Genomic DNA, 16,955 nt, shown 5'->3' with positions numbered 1-16,955 from the left:
TAGAAAAAAAAAAACCAACTTTTTCTTTTTATTAATATTAAGTGGACAATAAAGGGTGTTTTTATTTTTATTCAGGATTTTTATCGTGGAAATGACTTTCCTGGGGACCTGGAGGGCAGCAGATTTATGTCATTAGTATGCTTGGTTTATACATTTCCTCTAATGTGTAAACTGTGGAGGAGTTTTGGTCCAGATTCTCAGTTTTGTACCTATTTTTCTTGCTAACATTGAGTCACATTTTCTGGCTTTAGAACCAAAGTAACAATAACAATCTTAAGATGAGCAGCTTGTGTCTGTGCTGGATATCTAAGTATGGTGAACTTGGCCCTGACTGGAAGGCCGAGAGAATGGCAAAAGAGTAGGATCATAATTAGCCTTGTGGGCTTTGTCAGCAAACTGTCTATGTTTGCCTCCCACATCTACCAAGACTCCATCAAATCTACAGGCTTATTTAACCTCTCTGAGGTGTATCCCTTATGTATGGGTAAGAGTGGCAGTACCATCATGGGAATTGACATGATCGTGGCATGATCAAGTGTGGGTGCCAGACCCTGTAGAAATACTCTGTATGTGGTAGTTTGTAGCATTATAGTAAGGTAGATAGCACATTAATGACCTAACCTGTTTTATCCTTATCTATTGTTATTGCTACAGAAAATCAAGTATTTATACAAAAAAAAAAAAAAGACAAATAGCCTTTAATTTCAGTGATTGGATTTAGTGAAAATACTTGATCTTTTATTGAGAAAATACCTGAATATTTTAAAGCCTAGTTGTAGCACCTGTCACTATGGTCAGGTGCACAATGAGGAAGTCACCTTTTCCCCAGGATAAGTAAATGAACAAGAGCCCTAAGGGTCCCCCTGGCCTGCCCTCGCTGCTGCTAGTGAGATGCAAGTGAGCTTCTCTTGTCAGTTACTCTTTTTCAGGTTTCCTCTTGATTGGGGAGACAGTAGCAAAGCAGACATGCCATTTACCTGCATTTTTCTCTTCCATGAGCATTATAGTCAATGTGGTCAGCTGGTTAGATACATAATTTCATTGCAATATCATGAGTTTTGGCACATTTTAACAAGCAGGGAGCTAGTGAGCCAGCTAGGGCAGAGCATTGTCACTGGATACTGACTCGGGAGAGAAGGATTTTCCTGAAAGAAAATTTCAACCGTACATAAAATTGAACAGCTTTTTCAGGACAAAGGAGAGATCAGAAAAAAAAAAAAAAACAGTGTGAAATGTGTTGGCCTTCAACCCTTTTTTCTTTTTTCATACATTTGCTTGATCAACTATATTAATTTAATTGGACAATAATGATCCTAAAGATTTTTAGTATCTTTTTAATTAGCTTACAAAATACCAGATTTCCATGTGGCATAAGTTCTGAATTCTCTTTCTGTTATTTTCACTAACAAGATTTAATCTTTGAAAGTAATAGAATTATGTTTTCTATTAAGTAAATTTATGGATGACCTAAACACGAACTGACATTAGTTAAGAATTTACAAACAGTTTTACAGTGCTCTCTAAACATTATCAGTAGAGAAAATCTGATATTCTCTTTTTTTAAGATGAAACCTTACTATTTCATTTATTTTTTAAAAAAATGTACTTACTGAGATTGAACGGTTTTTGTCTTCCAAGTCCGATCCACTCTGAATACATTGCGGAAATGATTAGTACAGCCACCTAAGTGTGATATTTCTTTGTTTCTAATTTATCTTTTACATGAGCTTATTTTTTTTATTGGGAGGGGAGTGATGGGTAATGCAAACTTTCAGATTTTGGAGTAATAATGTGAATACAATCTGCATTATATATAATGTAAAGTAGTTTAATTGCATTATTAATGATCCGATGTTTCTCTCTTTCATTTTGATATCTTCACTATACATTGAAGCGTTGGTCTAATCGGAAGAGGCTAAGTGCCAGCAAGGTAAATTTGCTTGTTTCTCTCTATATATAATTTGGATAAAACTTCATATTTTGATAAATACATGTGTATGTATGTGTGTGTGTGTGTGTGTGTGTGTGTGTGTGTGTGTGTAGTATTGCTCAGACTTGATTTGTAACAGCATTCTTTACTTCTTATTGTTTTAATAAATAAAAAGTGAAGGACCTTTCTTTAGAGTTTCATTAAGTTAGGGCATGACCAGATGTTGGAACTTGTGTTTGTTTGAGTGGTGACATTTTATATGTACCAGGCATGTTAGAATTTTACACTTCATTAAGCTTGGAACACTCAGACTGTGGCACGGTTAGCTGCTGTCCCTTCAGGAAGTTATTTGCCATGGGAAGGTAATGCGAGTGCTTAGGGGGCCACATGAAGACTGGCAGAATATGTGGTGGCCTGTATAAGTCTTGGTCATATCTTCTGAAACAAAACTATTTCTCAATTCTTAAGTAGAAATATTTCTTCATGAAGTGCTGGTGGGTTATTAGTCATTAATATATCTAAGCAATTGTATGATATTTTAGTTTATGCAAGTAGGAATACCAAGGGAAGGGTTCTGAATTTAATCCTTTATTAAGTTAATAAATTACAAAATTATAAATTAGGTAACTAAATGGGAAAATCATTCTAAAAGTAATCCCTCCAAAGTATTTTTAACTTAAGTTAGCTCCTTTATCGAGAGATGTGGAATTCTAGTTAAATGATGTAGTACTTTAGGCTCTTTGTCAAATTTGATTGCAGAATGTTGGGGCTACTTCATACCTGGAGTAGAAAGCGGTTCTGCAGACAGTCACTTGACTAAGCATGTGTGTGTGTGTGTGTGTGTGTGTGTGTGTGTGTGTGTGTGTGTGTATGTGCAATTTCTAATTATAGGTGTACAATACCTCAGTTGACTATTTCCTTATACAATATGGACTCTGTATCCAAATCACGAATTCTTAATATTTTTGAGAGAGAGAGAAAGAGAGAGAGAGAGAGAGAGAGAGAGAGAGAGAGAGAGAGAGAGAGAGAAACCCATAGACAGAGAGTCAGAGATATAGATTGAATAAGACTTTCTTGCATCAGAAATCAGTAGGTGCCAATGATCTGAAGGCACACATTGATTCCAGTGTATTCTTTCTGCATTTTAAACATGCTAGCAGAATTATGAAAAGGTAACTGGTCCTCCTCCCACCTCAGTAGGTTCCTTGCTCTCTGGTCTATGTTCAGAAACTGAAGATGGCATGGTAACAATGGCATGCTGCAATCTCAAGCATTCTCCACCTTTGCCTGATTCCTATACAGTCACTAGAGGGTAGAAGAACATCATTTCTCACTGCAGAAGGGAATCTGGCTCACGCTCTCTGTATTAAGAGTTGCTGTAACCACCAAAAGCAGTAAAGTTTCCCAGAATGCCTTGGTGAAGCCTGACAAAGCAGTATTTTCTCCTTTATTGATTCGGCTACTGCACTAAAACACCAGTACTGTACATCAATAACCATCTTTACTTAGGGACCTTCAGTCTGTGGAAGAGCACTGGCAGTTTGTGGGAGAACATAAAGGCGAGAAACAGAAATTGTGAGCCTGGGGAATATTGGAGTCTAGGGAGGATAGGAGAGGTTATGGAACAATGGCCAAAGGAATGAAGAGGGGTAGGAAAAATGTTGACGGCTGGGATAAAGATATCAAAAATATGAAGGGGACAGAGGATCCAGAGAGCAGTATTTATATATAGATACGACAGAGTTATGTGTTGAGGCTGAGCTGAGGCTCTTATTTTTCTCTTACTTTCTGGAATTTTGACTTCAGTGTGTGTTAGGCTCAGGAATGTAATAAAATGCCCAAAGCTAGTACATATGTTTAGTAACATTCCAGACAAGTAAAAAAAATTTGATGAACTTGAGAGATATTCATATGTGAGACATGAGGATCATACATTGGTGAACACAATGCTGATGTCACTTTTGCATTGGAAAGTATGCAGTTTTAGGACGAAACTGAGCCCACCTATAAGTTGTCTTTTGAAAAAGAGTCACCTGAGAATTATACACCCACTGCTATTAACACTATAAACACGGACAAAATTCTCTGATCATATCCCTTTTGATATTTTAAAACTCAAATATCTTTCATTATTTAATTATATTTTGTATGTATAAATGTTTGTTGCATGCATATAACTGTATAACACATGCAGGCCTGGTACTTCTAGAGTCCAGGGGAAGGAGTCGGAGCTGGAGTTACAGATGGCTGTGTGCTGCCATGTCGATGCTCACTTATTGAACTTGGAGGCTCTAGAAGAATGGTTCTCAGCCTGTGGGTCGCCATCCCCAAGGGAGTCACATATCAGATATTTTGACTCATAACAGTAGAAAATTTGGAAGAATGTAGCAGCAAAATCATTTTATAATTGGGGCTTACCACAACATAGGAAACTATTACAGGATTTCAGTGTAAGGGAAGTTGAGGACCACTGGAAGAACAACCAATGATCTTAGCTCCTTAACCATTTCTCCACCCTGTAAAAATTTCATTTTTAGGATTTTCATATTATACTTAACCTTAGAAAATGCCTGATATGAGGATTACTTTGTTGTGAATAAAGAAAAATATACTTCTGTGCCACCTATCACATAACAGGGATTTTAACCTCAGTCTGATTTTGACAATGCCTTTATTTAGATGACTGCTTCTTTTTCTCTATACCTCAAATGTTCCTGAATAAGAGTGTCTTTGTGGCATGTTTTAAAATGTATCTTTGCTATTTTGCCCTAGATTTCAATGTGGTAGATATCGAAGGATGACTTTTTAAGATAGGCTTAGCTTCCATCCAGAAAATCTTTTAAAATGACCCTTGGACGGAGAAATCAGGGTTTTATAGAATAAAACACAAACTGGCATCTGCTGCTTTTTCCATTTCTGCTGTGCAGTAGCCAGTGTGGCCAGGGCTGCTCCAAGACTTACTTGGGTGTATTGTGGTACCTGCCACAGCTCTACGTAAGAGTACTCACAGCAGTTCAGACCATCAGACAGTTTAATGCAAGAGGGGGGACAACAGCAACTAGAGATAAGGAAAGCAGATGTGTGGTGGTGCCTACACAGCTTGTAGCTCTAGTCTTTCTCTTTCTCTGTCTGTCTGTCTCTGTCTTTGTCTCTCTATCTCGGTCTCTGTCTCCCTTTCTGTTTTGTGCATGCTTATGTATGCATACCACACACACACACACACACACACACACACACACACACACACACACACACACACACACATGCGAGCGCGCACACAGAGTTGTGAGGAGGACTCTCCTCATCTGGTCTGTAAAGATGTCTGAACACATGTTCCTTTAGCTCTGGATTTCCTGTGCCTTCCATGCATTTTCATTGGGATGACCTTCTGATTTGCACATTAATATGTCCGCTACCTGAGATAAGAGAGGACCCACACTAGTATAACATTTTTATCGTCTGTTATGAATTTACTTGACTAGTAGTGCCAGCTTTTGGCCCGTTTGGCTTTGTAGACTTTTATTGCAGTTTCTGTGTGTTATTGTGGAGGCTGAGCTCTGCCGGCTACACTCTCTAGGTCCCCCTAATCATCTGTGCTCCAGCTGGCTCCATACGAGGAGAGAAATTGTCACAAAGCTTATTTGTTACAGAAGAACTTAGACTGGGGAAGGCTAGTGAAAGAATTGAAGGGACCCCTGTCTATCTAACTGTCTGCTTGCCTGCCTGTCTGACCAAACTTTCTCCAGGAAGAAGAGTGAGTTTAATTATTGCTTTGTTTGTAGTTAGGGTAAAAAAAAAAGTTTCTACCCAAATGGTGGTGTCTCTCCATTAAGTGTCTGGATAAATAGGTCTCATCATACACATTTCTCTATGTGACCTCCCCATGCCTTATGGGTGTGTGAGCCTGGAAGTAGTGTGAAGGAATCCCTGATGCAGGAAGAAACATTTCAGGAGTCCAGGGCACTGTGTGTTTGCTGACACACTCTGGTGAGCAGCGTGCTGTGCTTTAAGTTTGTTCATTTGCTCATTTTCACTGGCACATGTCCTTCTTTCAATGGCTGCTCACAGTAACATGGTTGCACTATATGCTTTTTGGGGGCTTGGAATTATTATGTTCAGACTGCCAGATATATCTTTGTTCATAAATCTCTCTCTCTCTCTCTCTCTCTCTCTCTCTCTCTCTCTCTCTCTGTCTCTGTCTCTCTCTGTCTCTCTGTATCTGTATCTGTCTCTGTCTCTCTGTCTCTCTCTCTCCATGTCTGTTATCTATATTTAAATCTAGTAGATATATGTATTTCTGACTTATTCTTCAAATAGTATCTGTCATTTAATGCTTTCCTCTATCTTTTTGTTGTTGTTAACTCTTGGTGCTAGGAATAGAACTCCTGGTCTTAGGCTAAACACGTGCTCTTCCACCGAGCTCTACCCTTGCACTGTCTCTGTCCATTTGCTGTCTGTAAGTCTAGTTGTGATCCTGTACAGACTCACGCTGAGTGTCTCACCCCTAACCCTTCTGCTGCCTTTTAAGAAGCTGAGGTCAACATGAAATGGGGCACAGTGACTTCTGGGGCTTTCCTGCTTTCTGGAAGCTGCAGCCATGCTCAGGTCAGGTTGTCAACCCGCTAGAACTCTGTAAGCTTCTATGTGCTCTGGGGCAGAGAGTCAGGGCACCATCTTCCTAGGCGTCTGATCATATCTGCCTCCTCAGCAGCATTAGAATCAATCTTGCACCAAAATTTGTCATGGAGCATTATCTTATAGTAGGAATGGTATGTGAATTAGAGAACTTGAGTGTGTAGGATGAGTGAGTCTCCAAGGCCAGATCACAAGACCATCTCCTAGTCCTGCATGGGCATATGGAGGAGCCTAAAATTTTGCACAGGAAAGCTTTTGAGAAGACTAGAGTGACTGAGTAAATGAGACACAGGAGCATGGAAATGTGGCCATTCAAAATAATGGAGCCACCCAGAAAGAGGCAGAGATCATATTAGCATTCAAACAACTTGCTCCTAAATATAACTCCTAAACTAGTCACATTTGGAAATTGTTATAATTATTTTTAAAGTCTATTTTAAAGCTATTTTTGCCTTATAGATTTGAGACAAGTTTTTACCATGTACCTGTAACTTAGAGCCTATTATGTAGCTGAAATTGGCCTCAATTGTATACTGGTCGGCCTACCTCAGTCTCTTCCCCACCTCCCCACAAGGATTGAGATTATGGGCATGCACCACCATGCTCAGTTTAAATGCAATTTCTTCATTCCTTGTTAATAATAGAAAATGTATTTTTCTTGTACTAAAATTAGAGAGTCATTGCTCACATACAGTACTAGTCTATTTATTAAATCTTTCCTTAATTTAGCTTTTATTTTCACATGTAAAACATGAGTGATATTTCCTTTAACTAAGAAGATGAAGTAAAGACGGCCCTTTTGTAACTCTAGACACAGACTGTGCATTGTATCGTTGGAACTTTTGATACAAGTACATCTACAAATATAAATCTCATCTCCCATATACATGTATGTGTGAGAAATGTAAAGTTTTCTTTGTATCCTTAGTTGAGAATTTTATGTGGTTCTGGCAGCACTTACAGCTCAGGACCCTCTTTGGATGATGTAAGAAGTTGCAGAGGCGGGGCTGTACCCTGCATGTGTGGATCTGCTCTCAGTGTGCTGTAAAGCTGTTGACAGGAAGCAGTAGTTTTACATGTTGAAAACACTTGAAAGGAATATTTCAGTGAAGGCTTTTATAGACCGGGTGCTTTTCTTCAGCTTTGCAAAGGAATGGTCAACAGAGATGGAGCCCCACTTTGCTAGTCAATTTTCGGACAGTGGTGGTTGAATTTTTATTTTTTTTTTTATGCATTTGCTTCTGTTGGCTACCTGTGTTGTCACAGAACCATAATGGGGAGATAGGATGTGTTGGCAACTCCAAACTCTTACATTGCCATGATCTAAAAAATTAACATATTGTATACTATTTTGCATGTCCCTTGCCTATACAAGTAACTGCTTTGGATTATTACTTTGTTCGTTTGTTTATTCTATGTGGTATTTATATGTGTGTGGCATGTGAGCATCTATGTGATGTGTGTGTGTCTATGATGGTGTGTGTGTGTGTGTGTGTGTGTGTGTGTGTTTGTCTGTGTGAGGTCTGAAGAAACCCATGGCTATCCTGCTTTATCAATCTCTGCCTTACTCCTTAGGACAGGATGGTTCACTAAGCTTGGAGCTAATCTTTTGACCTAAATTGGCTTGCAATTTAGCTCTAGCCATTTTCCTTTCTCCAACTACATTTCCATTGCTAGCAACTGGATACTCATGGCCATGCCTGCCTTTTTATGTGGGTACTGTGCTGGGGGATCCAAACTTCTGTCTGTAAGCTTGTGAAACACATGCTCTTAACCACTGAAGTATCCCCCCGGACCCTTATCCTCCTGTGTCTTTCATTTTCTTTTCTTCCCCCTTTTGTTTCTTCTCTTTTATTTTTCTGGTACCCATTTTCACATTCTAATCTGGAGCGTTCAGGGAACAGTTGAATATCGTCTTGCTGTTGATGGCCACAGTCCTTCCTCTTCCTTCCTTACATCCTGGTCTACCTTCATGTCACCAGTCTGTAAGTCATTATATAAACCCTGGATAAATGCATTCACTTTGAGAATCCACTCCTATATGAGAACCTTTGAGATTCTGAAATGAATCTTGACACCTCCTTGGAGTGAGCAGAAGTTTCCATAGCATACAGACTCCTTTTCTTCTAGCTGAACTTGGATGTAGGGTTGTGGTGACTTAGAACTAAAGTAATCATTGGGGGGGGGGGAGTTCACTTGCATGAAAATCAGTATTCTTAATAAGCTGAGGATCCTACCCTGTCTTTATTTTTCTATTAATAGCTGATGGATGTGCTTTCAATGGACATCACTTTTTCCTTTTAAGAAGAATGAGTGTAGTTTATATGGAGTGGGGGCCCAGACACAGAGAGATGAATGGATCGCATAGAAATACTAAAAGGTTCTGATCCTTGGGGAGGAAGGAGGGAAATAACAGAACCCTGATGCACTATATTTTATCCCTTCTGTCTGGGGAGGAATTAGGGTCAGGACCCAGAAACTTTGCTCTATCAGCTGGTGTTTGTTTCAGCTCAGGTGGGGTGGGTTTCCCCTTTGATGGGTCATTTCCTCCTCGCCTATCGTATTCCAGGCTGTGTTAAGATGACAAATCTCCCTTATAGGCAGGGACAGAGACATGAAAATCCTAGTATTCAGCTAACTGAGTGAGTGCAGATGAGTCGATTTGTTGTGGGGAGAAAGGAGGTGTTTGAAGACCAGAACAGATTTCACTAACCTGACTGTGCAGTAGAGCAGACACTGGATGCCTTTGTCTGTCTGTCTGTCTGCCTGTCTGTTTTCTCTTTCTCTCTTTCTCTCCCTGTCTCTCTTCAGGAAGGATTGCTGAAGAAAGTATAAAGAATGTCTTTAGATCACATACAAGTACATAGATATGGGGCTTGCAATCGAAATGTTTTTTAAGGTCAAATGGGTAGAATAAAAGTCATACTTTCTTTCCTATATGTGAACTGTGCAATAAATAATTCTCTTCTCCCACCCTGCCTTGGTTGGGGGGGAGGGGAAGAAAACTTGGCCAGTGAATGAGCAAGTCTATCAGATCAAACATGACTGCGTTAAATACTAAAATGTTCAAAGTCCGACTGAGATAGATAAAGGCTTTGATGGAAAGAGGATATTTCCCAGGGACATTACAAGCCATAATCCAGATGTTAGGCTGTAACACAACGAGTGTCCATGGATAGATCAGGAGCTTCAGCCAAGCCCTGTCTGATGCAGGCCTCCGCTTTGCCCTCCCATGCTGTTCTGCCATATGGAACCCATCTCCAGCCCCCTTAATAACCAGCTTTGGATTCCATTTTCACAGAGCTCACAGAGCTAAGTGCGGCTGCTTTATAGACAAGTTAGATAGAGGCCTTTCCAAGGTAAACATCCAATTTGAAATTAGGACATACTGCACCGCAAAATTATTTTAGGGCATATTTCATGGACACGCTGCCATTTTTCTTAGGCAATTGCCAGACTGTAGGATGCCCTTTGATCCTTTGTGGACATTACTCCCCATTTTATAAAAGGGATTTTGAAATAGTTGCAGTGTTGAGGGAGGAATATATCTGTCGGAACTTTGAAGCATGGCCGTGGGACAGGTCATGCTTTAGCTCGTTGGTTAGGAGTCAAACTTTTAAGAAGGAAAAAAACAGCAAAAGAGGGAATTAGAGCAGGACTTATGAATCAAAATTTCATTTTTCCTTTAAAGGCAGACATTTCAACCTATGCACTCAAAAAGCTATAAAAAGTGTAAGTGTATATTCTGTGTTTGTATGTATATCTGCAGATGAGGATACACATAGATGCATATCTGTGTTGTGTGCTGCTTTTGTGATGTGATTTTAACAGTCATTTAATTTAAACTATTTTGCATCTCTTATTGAATATATTGTATAGAATATGAAGTGATCATTAGGGATTAACAGATAATTTTTGTCTTCTTGGAGATGAGTTTCTGTCCTCTTTCATTATTAGTCTCTCTCTTTCTCTCTCTCTCTCTCTCTCTCTCTCTCTCTCTCTCTCTCTCTCACACACACACACACACACACACACACACACGGAAGAAAATTATTATGACTGGGAGCACATCCTTCTGCAAAAGTAATTTTGTTTAATGTTAACACACAATTTTCATCAAAATACACAGAGTGGCACCAATACATCATTTCTTGAGAATGATGGAGTGATGGAGTTGGATCAAGTAAGCTCATATATTATTAAAATTACTTGTTAGGACAAATTGTGACTGCTTGGTGTTTGAGCAAATTGGGGTCTAAATGGCCACAAAAACATAGAAAGCAGATGATCGGAATGGCTACACAGGGTTAGCAATCCATTGGTTTGTCCTGATGCTCAATTCCACTTACGTTCTTCAGTCCAGGGATCCTTTTTGCCAAAGAAAAATAAATGCTCGGTCCAGTTCCCTTATTTAGCAGAATTCAGAGATGAAGTCTGACAACTAAGTGCAGCCCAGGGATCAGGTGGAAATCCTAACTCAGACAACTATGTATGAAGAGAGCACTGCGAGATGGGGGCAAGGAGAGCCCCACAGGGTGCTGTGCAGTGCTCAAGGGACATGGTTTCTGTTGTCGAGTGTCGTGGTGCCATTTTGGTTCCATAGAAAAAACTATGGATTTCTCACTAAAATTATGTAGGAAGACATGATGAAGGGAGGGATGGGATGAGATCAGTGGAAAGTCGAATGTAGTGAGCAAAGGCATGGAGGTTGGTTCTGCAGCTTATCCCATTTAATTTTGTAAGAACTGAAAATGTATATAATGGAGGTTAGAAAAAGTGCAGCCATCATCTTTATCATTTCATAATAGATTTTTGTCTTCTGTCTATATTGTATTTTAAGGGTTTTATAAATAAAATCATTTAGACAAAGAAAAACAATAGATTAAATTACTTAGTCCTTCTGGACTTCAGGACCTCTGAAATGTACTTTATATCTTTCCTATTCCATCCTGCCTCACCTCACCCTCTAGATCCACATAGCTTATCTGGCCAGCTAGGTCATTGTAAGCTACACTTTGAGCTGACTTCTCTCACTAGCATGGGGGTTTTAAAAGTACTAGTCTAAAGAATGATGGGGAGACAGGCTAAACTAAATGCGATAGGTAAAGTCCATAGCCATTATTGTTAAGTCGCCATAAGTGTTTTGTTTCTTAGTACTCTGTTTTCAAAAGTGCCTTTCTCCTCTTCAAACAGCCAAAACCAAGCTCAAGGAATTCTATACTCACCAGAGTGGGAGCTCAGACCACAGCCCAAGCCACATATTGCTTGCATCTATCTTTTGCTTACAGTGGAAGCAACTCACAGAATGGGGAGCATGGATTTGCAAAGCCAAAGGATGCCAATGATTTTTCCCAGTCTGAAAAAGGGGAGGGCTGGAATTCCTGTGTCCGTGTCTGCCAGACTCACTCTCTTAAGAGCAACCAACACTTATTTATTTATTTATTTATTTATTTATTTATTTATTTATTTATTTATAGTCCTCCTTGATCCGCAACCTACGCCTCTCTGAGTCCCTGCGGAAGAACCAACTCTGGAATGGGATTATAAGTATAACTCTCTTGGAAGGGAAGAATGTCTCAGGAGGGAACATGACAGAGATGTTTGTCCAGTTAAAACTGGGAGACCAGAGGTACAAAAGCAAGGTAAGTTCTGTTAATTCCACAAGGAAGGACATCACTTTCCGAGCAATAATGATAAAAATTCTTCCCACTCTATATTTCTCAAGAGTGAAGCCAAGTAATGTTAGCCTTCCCCCGAGCCATGTTAAATAGTGTCCCAGAAGACAAGGCAATAGTCTAGATGCACTGAACTACAGTGGGTATTGCTTAGCGTCATTCGTTTCCACGTGTATTGCAGAGATAGGGAAATCTTAACAACTCGAAGTTCTGCATGTATGACATCTTCAGTTTGAGAATAAGCATGTGGGCTTTGTAGACAGCAGGAAGAGGATAGATGAGTGTTCTTCATACCTCTAAAAGAAAACAGCTTTCTACTTGAGAACATTAAAATGTTGGAGAGAAGTAAAAATAGTTTCAAAACTGTATGTCCTGTTTTATTTTCCCCTCGTTTGTCTGAACACCAAAACTAGATCTGATGTTTCTGGGTGTGGCTGATTTTTGTTGGTTTTTTTTTGTTGTTGTTGTTTAAAAAACAACAATAACAATAATACCCAAATGCATAAAATACTGAAAAATAACAATTTTAACTGTTTTATAAAAATAATTTGTCTGATTCTGCCAATACAACCTCTATATAGTTCTTAATCTTAGTAATTTGGTGTGGATTGAATTCAAAAATTATCATTTTCAAACCATGGCAATGAATTAGTTTTTTTCCTTTATATAACAATTTTATAACTATCAGATAGGATTAGTTGACATGTTTTATGAGGCAAAGGGACTAGGGTAATTGGAAGGTATGCCACTTGCAAAAAGCCACATTAAACATTTTTTTTCTAGAAGGCTTGGAGAGTGAATGCAGGACGATTTGCGTTAGGGTTTCCTGGTACCCAGAAAACAGACGAGCCAACACAACTTGGAAAAGGGGACAGGAAGGCAAGAGGCTGTATGCTGCCCAAATTTCAGTGCAAAAAATAAAATCCAACATTAGACATCCTTTACTTTGAGGGACATAGTGAGCAAAAGCATACAAAATAAATAAATAAAATAAATAAAGTATAAATCATTGTGAGTGGGATCTGAGATGTGCAGAGAATCATGTCAAGGAGACCATCTCAGGCAGAGCCTGCCACTGAGTATACAGGAATGATCACTTCCCTCTACTGAATACTCTTTAGGCAGTCAAGGTCCGGCTAGGATCGGTGGGAAGTGTATTTATCCCCATGAACATTTAGCTATTCAGTGAGAGGTAATGTATAGAATTAGATCAATGTCTGGCAGATTCCCTACGGGAAAGACTGCAGTGAGTTTGTGTTTCTATGACATCTTTTTCTCCTTGGAATCTAAGCTCTGTTATCTGATATGATTAAATGGTATATAAAAAAAAAAAAACCAAGTGAAATATGTTTATGTCAAGAGCTGAGGTGTGGGTGAGCTGCTTGCTCATCATGCTTTTTGTTTCTTTTTGCATAGAAATAGTTGGTGCTGGTTTAAGTGTTGGTCTGTAACCTTAAGGCCAGACCAAGTCACTAACTCTTGAAATATTCATTCACAAAACCATCTCTGTAAAAGAAAGAAAAATGGAGATCCTACCAACGAAGCTAACCCAAAGACAATTTGGTCACACTTAGAAAACACAGGAATATGTGTATGCTTTTTCTAAAATCCTTATTAATGTTTCAAGTACGGTAAAAGAAAAATTTCTAGTTTCCCCTTTGCCATAGTGTTGGGATTTAGTATCTTTGGACTGAAAAAATAGACAGATAAATATAAGAACGTAGTATAGAGTTCCTACTTAATCAAGAAGATTTTAATTAAGCCTTCAAAGTGTTCGTTTACCTGATGCTTAGGCCTGGTCTAATGAACACCAACACAAACATCACTTGCATTTGACTGGACAGTTAATGCTATCTTCTGTAGGAACAAACCATTACAGGCTTTTCAGTCACTGTATGCTTGTGTTGTTTTTATACTTCCTTACGCTAGTCTTTTTATCTTAATGGAAAAATTGCTGCGCTGCGGGGTTACTTAAAAGAGTAGTCATAGTTTGCTAACTTGAGTCCACAAGGGTCCCCTCTATTCCAGAAGTTAAGTATGTCTTGCTAAGAGACCAGTCTCCTCATGGTGACTTCCTGCCCTGTAGACATAACCTGAATGTGTAGCTGCTATAGCCATGACCTACCTTCTGAGAAAGTAAATTCTGTAACTGCATGTTTTCTAGACACTGTGTAAGAGTGCAAATCCGCAGTGGCAGGAACAGTTTGACTTTCACTACTTCTCTGACAGGATGGGCATTTTGGACATTGAAGTGTGGGGAAAGGACAGCAAAAAGCACGAGGAGCGACTGGGCACGTGAGTCACTCTGCTACTATTGGGGTGGGGGCCTCCTCATTGCACAGGGCTAGCTCCGAAAGAATACCTTGTCTGTTTGGGTTGAGAGTGGAGACCCATATCCTACTCCTAAGAAGCTAGCAGTAAGCTGGGCAGCCACTCAGTGTGGAAGGGCTGTTAGTCAATTTTCTAAATGGTAAATGCTATCCAGTACTCATCGCTGGCTTTAAACATGAGAAAATAGAGTTCCTCCTCATGTGTAAGTAGCTCATTTCAGGAACCCCTGATGATAATGATATACTCCGTGGTTAGAGTGCCTGGGAACTGCTGTCTGATTTGCATTCAGATACTGCAGGTACTTGCACATCTTACAGGATTCGTCTCTGTATTACAAATAATACATAATATAATGTAAAAGCTATGCAAGTGATTGTTAGATCCCAGAATTCCTTCATGTGGTTACTACGGGCATAGTCCTTAAAGTGAACAATTTATCCAAGGTCGGTTTAATGAACCTGTAGACCCTACTCATTCAAAGTGCCCCCTGCAGTTTGTGAGTCTCGAAATCTCCATAAAAAGTTATGTGCTGTCTCGGACCACTGGGATGTATTTGTAAACATGTCCATTATTTCATTTTAGTTTCATAAAGTAATAAAAGAAGGTGAGTTTTTCTCTATGATAGAAAAATTTCTATGTCCTTGCTGGATTTTTGTGACAAGCTATGATAGAATCTGAAGCAGCCAAAGCTAGCTATTCTGTTGTTTATTTGTTTACTTTGGACTCTTCACAGCTCAGTTGAGGTGGTCATGGGGAATGGCGAGCAGATTATAACGTCCGAATTATAATTTCTTCCAGGATTGTAGCAAGGAATACAATAAACCACAAGACTATGCCTGCCTTGTAATAAGCACAAAGGAAGTGTGCTGGCAGAAGTTCACCTCACCTCTGATTTCTGACAGCAGAACCCCTCAAGCTAGGGAGAGCAAGTTGTCCTTGGATGTGGGAACAGTGAATTCCAGAGCTATGATTTGGGGTTTTAAGGTTACCATCTTTTATCAAATCATTCCTTTTTGTTCTTCCCTTAGATGAATAATTTGTATATAAATCTTAAATGAGGAACACAAATGTTTAAAAAGGATGCCAGTCATTATTGGTTGTCGGCTTCTGCCCTGGAGCAGGAACTCAAGGCTGTGTGCTGAGCCACTGCTGACGCATGAGAGAGAAGCTTTCTCCTCTCCTATGGAGCCAGTACAACTTGATATTTGGGATCCTAGCCAAGGACAAGGGCTTATTACTCAAAACTAAAGATTAAAATAACTTATCTGCTCTAACCTATTCATTTTACAGTGTGGGAGGTGGTGGTGCAGAGAGAACAGTACGAAGTTCAGAGGGAGACATGGCATGAGGCCAGTTAAGCAGTCCTTCAGAGAGTGGTCTTTCTCACTGCAGTTCTTAATGCAAGGTGTGGAACCCTGCAATGCAGTGCCCTTCTTGCTAGCTGTATCTCACCATTCCCAAGGCACCTGCAAGGGGAACTTAGCAATCCCAGATTTCAGCTAACCTGTTACATGGTGTTCCCTGATATGTAACCAGACACTAGTAGCAGACTGGCTCTTATCCGCCTGATATCAATTACACCCTCCAGTTATCAGGAGAGAGGATGCGTCTCTGTACACAATGTCCACTTTCCAATATATATGGCCAAGTATCCACTAAGACTATGGCAGGGCAATCCCCCTTGTACCCTGCACCTTCTTTGGGGTGGGCTTTGCCTTTCAAGTCTTCTTGTGCATCCCCAGCTTCCTTGTCTGGGAGGCAGCACTCAGGGCTTTGTGAAGTCTACTGGGCCAATTGGCTGCCTTGCATACCAAGCTGGGTCATGTCAACTAACCCAGATCCAGAAGTTGTGGGCTAGTATTTGACAGTCTCCTCAAGTTGAATTACTAATTTGATCTTGATTTTTTTTTCTCCCTTGACCACACATGGGAACTGAGATGGCACAGACATTTCCCAGTCTCTCTGACATGCCAGAGCTCTGACAATATCTAGGGTAGTAGGATCAGAAAGTCAGGACAAAGGATAAGTTAGGAAGCCCAGAGAACTCTGTGTCCTAAAGTGTTATCTGCCCAGTGGGCATTTGGCCTCCAGTGATGAATGGCCCATGGTTATTTTAGTAGGTGTAAATAATAATGCCTTGAACATCTCATGTCACTGCATTGTCACATTTCCGTCACATAATAGGAAATGCTTTTCCAAATGAGCATTATGTGGCTTCTCAGAGACAAAAAATAACTGAAGACATCCTGTATGCTCTGTGTTTGGTCATTTGAGTATTCATTTATTATTTTAGCAATTTCCTGTTTGTAACTGAGATGCCTACCTGTCTGCTGATCATTCTGTCCTTTCTCTTTACGGATTAGAAAGGACTGTTGTTTCTTTTT

The 16,955-nt window shown here is 39.7% G+C and overlaps 1 protein-coding gene across 5 annotated transcripts in view; it reads left to right on the top strand.

Moving 5' to 3' along the window:
• The window catches only part of Mctp2 (multiple C2 and transmembrane domain containing 2), a 236,585-nt gene that overhangs the window by 86,960 nt on the left and 132,670 nt on the right, over positions 1-16,955 (top strand). For 4 of the 5 annotated variants that reach the window (XM_031386980.1, XM_031386978.1, XM_031386979.1 and 1 more), the window contains 3 exons: positions 1,895-1,930; positions 12,043-12,207; positions 14,405-14,535. In XM_031386980.1, the coding sequence (XP_031242840.1) occupies positions 1,895-1,930; positions 12,043-12,207; positions 14,405-14,535 (332 nt within the window). Of the gene's footprint in view, positions 1-1,894; positions 1,931-12,042; positions 12,208-14,404; positions 14,536-16,955 lie in introns of those variants that run through there. The other variant, XM_031386982.1, reaches the window with a different exon arrangement.

Source organism: Mastomys coucha, unplaced genomic scaffold, assembly GCF_008632895.1.
Source record: "Mastomys coucha isolate ucsf_1 unplaced genomic scaffold, UCSF_Mcou_1 pScaffold21, whole genome shotgun sequence".
Lineage (NCBI taxonomy): Eukaryota > Metazoa > Chordata > Mammalia > Rodentia > Muridae > Mastomys > Mastomys coucha.
This window is presented reverse-complemented; position numbering and strand designations above follow the sequence as displayed.